Raw genomic sequence first — 5,032 nt, forward strand, 5'->3', positions numbered from 1 at the left:
GTTTTATTTCTGGTTCTGGAGATAAAGCAAGTACTATACCACCAGGAGTTATATTATTCTGTACCACTTCACACTCGGAAACTTTACTGTAAGGATATTTTTCCCATAACAGTTGTGCAAATCCACCAGATAAATTATGAGAATCGTAGACAAGACAGTCTCCAGGTTTTAGAATTTCATCACTAGTAAAATCAGCATCTATAATACACTTATTCAAACGCTTAAGCTTCACTTGCATGTACATAGAACAATCCATCTTGAAGTAAGACAGAAAAAGTTTCGTACCTCTTCCTATATACTCAGAAAAGTAGAGTTGACATTTAGACATTAAAAAGGGAGAAAATAAACACACGAGTTTCTATTTTGTTATTTAATGTGTAAAAATGTACAATGTATTTAATTTGTAAAAATGTACAAAGTATAAATTATTTACAGACATTATTATTCCCAATCCATCTTCTCTTCTAAATTTGTAAAACTACTACTAACACACATTGTAACATTAGTATCAACAGACGTAGTAACATTAACAGGTGTTGAATTAATTGTATCAGACAACTTAGTGTTGATAGAAGGTGAACTAGCATCAGCGGTAGCAGGCGTAGCATCATCTTCAGGTGTCCTAGCAGCATCAGTAGCATTAGTTGTGGATCCATTTTGAAGAACAGCAATGTATGGAATCTTATTTTCAAAGATGCCGTGGGTGGATGACTGAGGAGGAACGATGTTTTCGGGACGTACTATGAAGAGTACAATACCTCGTTTTCGTAGTTTTTGTCCTATTTTCTCAAGTATAGGCAAATATTTACTTTCCCATACTGCGCAGTTGTCCAAATAACTTGACATGCCAAACCCATATGGAATAATAATTCTCTTAACACATCTTTTAAGAATGAAAACAAGGGCTTCCTTCAGAGCATTTTCAAACCAGCGCCATCTCTGATATTCTGTATCTTTTTCAAGTCCATCGTAAAAATGTTCATCTAAACTTCGTACTTCACACGGAGGATTTTCATATGCTGGTAAAGTTGCAGGTCTACTAGCAAACTGAGTCACTAAACCAATAATAAGGGGTAGATGGGGATCTTCATCCATCCTGTTGTTAAATTCAGGTGGTTCTCCAATATGTATACTGCCAGGGTTACTGCGATAAGATACAACAGCCCTGTTTTTGTAAGGAAAGTTTTCACGATGTAATCTCGCATATGGGTAACGATCCCACAATCCTTGCACAATTTTACACATTTGTACACTCGTAGCATCAAGATCGTACAATAAACAGTCGTGATTATTGTAGACGGGCAGGGAGGCAAAGTCTCCAATAATAGTCTTGATCTCCATAGCCTTGAATATCCAAGCTTGAAGTAGATTCTGACATCCAAGAAGAGGAGGACACCGTAAGAGATCACTCCGGGGGAAGCATATATACATCTTTAGGCTGTGCGTAGAAACACTGCGCACACAAAAGGTTGCCAAGTGTTACTTGCTCTTCCTCTGCATAATCTCCTCGTTAAACAGTAATTTAACTTCCACTCCGTAGGGTTTTAACTGTTTATACATATCTTCAATAACAGGAAGATAAGTATTTTCCCAAACCTTATCTCTTCGAACACATGTAATCCCAATTCCTGTTGGTATTATAACTCTCATAATTTGAGGAGAGCCCTTGATAAAGTTAAATAAATCTTTCATACCATTCTTGAAGTAGACGAGACGATTAATGGATGTATCTTCGTTTAATCCAGAGAGCATGTTTCTGTCTTTTGAGTTTTCTATAATTCCCTGAGCAATGTTATTACTTTCTATAGGTAATCCAATACCGTATTGGGTGGCTATAGCAACAATATACGGAAGATTTTCTCCTTTAGAGATATGAATTGTTCCTGGTACTGGACGATCTTCAGGGATACATCTCTTAAGACTGTACAAGGGTCGGCGAACATTATAAGCGTCAGCGTGAGAATATTTCTTGGCTAAGTCTAGGGCCATTCCTCGGGGAACACAGGATATACAGTTCACTCCGTACACAATACAGGTTTCATTATTACAAAATGAATCGTCGGTTAAATAACCCTGACAAGTTGTCAGAACAGTATCCATGGTGAATTTTTCTTCCTCGTAAGGTAGTAGATACGATCCAGATAGTCGTAATAATATCCCTAATGTGAGGTCCGCGCTCTTATATTGGGGGAAATGTAAAAGTTACCACGTATTTGATTATATTAATAAGGATTTTTGTTACCTTAGAGTGATATTATATATGACATTATAACTAATAGTATATTTCATTTTAGGATATAGATGCTTTAAGCATATATTTTAATTAGATTAAATAAGAATTTACTACTAAATTATATATATATATATATCTATCATTATGTACGGCAGCTACGAATAATGACGTAACAGTATACTTTTAGCGAGATTGCCAAAGTGATGTATTTTTCTAATAAGTCTAATAAATAATGAAAGTAGTTTACTAAGTATTTATATAAGAGCTTTATTTAATTAAGAAACTTTAAGGATTTTTAAGTAGAGAAGTATTTAGAGGAGATTACTGTCTATTATAAATGAGGAAACTGTTAAATATGTAGCGATGTACGATACTTATTTTAGGGATATATATACTTGCTTATCCTACTCTAATAGTTAGTGCTGCCCTCACACGATGGATCCTTTGTGTGCCAGGAAGTTTTACAGTATAGAAAGCCTTAAATGTGCAGGAGTTAGACTACAAACATTTGTGGATTGGCCCATTAAGTGGTTAAACCCTATTGACTTAGTTGAAGATGGGTTCTATTACCTTCGCAATAGTGATTACTGTTTGTGTGCATTTTGTTATTGTATAGTAGGTGCATGGATTGTTGGTGATACCCCCAGAAGACGTCATAAGATCATTAATCAAGACTGTGCCTTTATTAGAGGCGAGAGGAGTGACAATGTTTCTTTAGAGGTGTCTGAGATAGCTTTCAAATATGGACTGGAATTTGTTTCCCATAAAATAGAACTGGGAAATAAGAAAATAAGTGGTAGTAGTAAGTATATATTCTTATGATGTATTCTTATACCAGTCTTATATACTCTGTACAAAACTTGATTGCTTAAATAGATACTTCTTATTCTTCTAAAGAATAATTTACGTAACTACGTTATATTTTTTTAGGTGGTGCTCCTCCTAAGGAAGATCTGGGATTGATCAAATTTAGGAAATCGCTGAATCCAGGATTGGTAACTTATAAATCTCGCCTAGAGACATTTGATATGACATGGCCTGGAAGCGTCAAGCAAACTTCTCATGAGCTGGCAGAAGCTGGTTTTTTTTACTGTGGTATGAAGTGTTTTAACTATTTTAAACTTAATAGAGTTATAAGTAAAGAAATAATGAATATTAGTTAAAAGATAGTAACGAGATAATGCTGGATTGTTTTATGGTTTTCAGGTATAAGTGACCACGTCTGCTGCTATCACTGCGCCTGTGGAATACGAAATTGGAGACCAGAAGATGATCCTTGGACGTTACATGCGAGATGTAGTCCAGAATGTGCTTACATTATTCTTGCAAGGGGCAAGGAATTTGTTAAGAATGCTAGATTGACAATACCATTACCTATAAAACCTATAGACAATGATTTAATTAATATCTTAATGGAGGGTATGGATAAGTTCAAACATCTGATTCATAAAAAATTAATACCTGTGGAGAGTATAAGATATGCTTTAAGTGAGTACCTTAAGGAATCCAGAGATTTGTTGCCTTTTATTATACAAAGTAGATGTCTAGAAATCGTGTTGAGGTATATGCAAGAGGGAACAGATATTTATTTACGGGTACGGGACTTAATTTATGAAGCAGTTGATGATAAAAAGGAACAAGAAGCTACGCTTGAAGATCTGGGATTGAAAACTTTACCGGAGACTTGTACTAACACTGATGAAAACAAGGACTGTATAGAACAATCTTGGGAAGAAGATATTTTATGCAGAGTTTGTATGGATAAAAATATAAATATTGTAATACTACCATGTAAACATATGGTGACATGCAGTGGTTGTCTTTTAGCTCTGAAATGCTGTCCAATTTGTAGAGGAAATATTTTATATATAATAAATCCAATTGCTTCTTGAACACTTATGATTTTCTTGAACACTTGTATAACTACTAAGAACACTTGTATATGATTTTCTTGAACACTTATGAATACCTGTATAACTACTAAGAATAACTGTATATGATTTTCTTGAACACTTGTAAAACTACTAAGAACACTTATGATTTCTTGAATACCTGTATAACTACTAAAACACTTGTATGCGTTAAATGTTGTAATAAACTTAATGTCTCTTCTAAATAAGATTTCTTTATCCTTAATAGAATAATTTGCTTATTACATTGGAGGACTGAAACAAGTACTTAATTATGAAACCGAATAATGACATGATGTAGTAAGTTTAACGGAAATATTGAATACAATGACTTGAAAAGTTTTCCTTTGACTAATGAATGTGTATGTTTAATAAAACTGAGTTACGAAAACAATGCCTTAAGATGCTACTGTAAGTAATGACTTAGTGCACGGGCAAGTATCTTTAATTGTACGAAGATGTCTTAGAATGATTTATATTGACCTTATTTGAAAATGGATAACTACCAAATGCTCAGTAGTAACTTACTGTGAATTAGTAATGTTACTGTTGTTGTTGTTGTTGTCGTTGTTAATAACGATGATCTACTTACTTACTTACTAAAATGACAGAACCAACTAGTTTTGAGAATTAGTACAGAGATGATTAGAGAATAAGTAGTGGACTGTAATGAACGGGTAAGAACATGTAGCGGAGGGATGGAGGAAAATTGTAAGAAAGGGTTGAAAGTTGGGATGTGTAAAGGACTGAGAGATTGTAAGGGATGGTATCAAGATGTGCGGAAAACATGCTACAACATGTAAAGTAGACAGTGTAGTGAGTTGGGCGGTGAACAAGCTAGGACTTGTAATGGATGGAAGGAGTCGGGTATATTTACATATGACTCATG

The 5,032-nt window shown here is 34.4% G+C and overlaps 1 protein-coding gene across 1 annotated transcript; it reads left to right on the forward strand.

Moving 5' to 3' along the window:
• The first annotated feature begins 2,362 nt into the window (after nucleotides 1-2,362).
• Nucleotides 2,363-4,294, forward strand: LOC123753209 (baculoviral IAP repeat-containing protein 8-like). Its single transcript, XM_045735199.2, has 3 exons — nucleotides 2,363-3,035; nucleotides 3,164-3,328; nucleotides 3,440-4,294. The coding sequence occupies exons 1-3, from the start codon at nucleotides 2,669-2,671 to the stop codon at nucleotides 4,123-4,125; spliced, it is 1,218 nt and encodes a 405-aa protein (XP_045591155.2). The 5' UTR covers nucleotides 2,363-2,668; the 3' UTR covers nucleotides 4,126-4,294.
• The last annotated feature ends 738 nt before the right edge of the window (nucleotides 4,295-5,032 follow it).

This window comes from Procambarus clarkii, unplaced genomic scaffold, assembly GCF_040958095.1.
Source record: "Procambarus clarkii isolate CNS0578487 unplaced genomic scaffold, FALCON_Pclarkii_2.0 HiC_scaffold_130, whole genome shotgun sequence".
Taxonomy (NCBI): domain Eukaryota; kingdom Metazoa; phylum Arthropoda; class Malacostraca; order Decapoda; family Cambaridae; genus Procambarus; species Procambarus clarkii.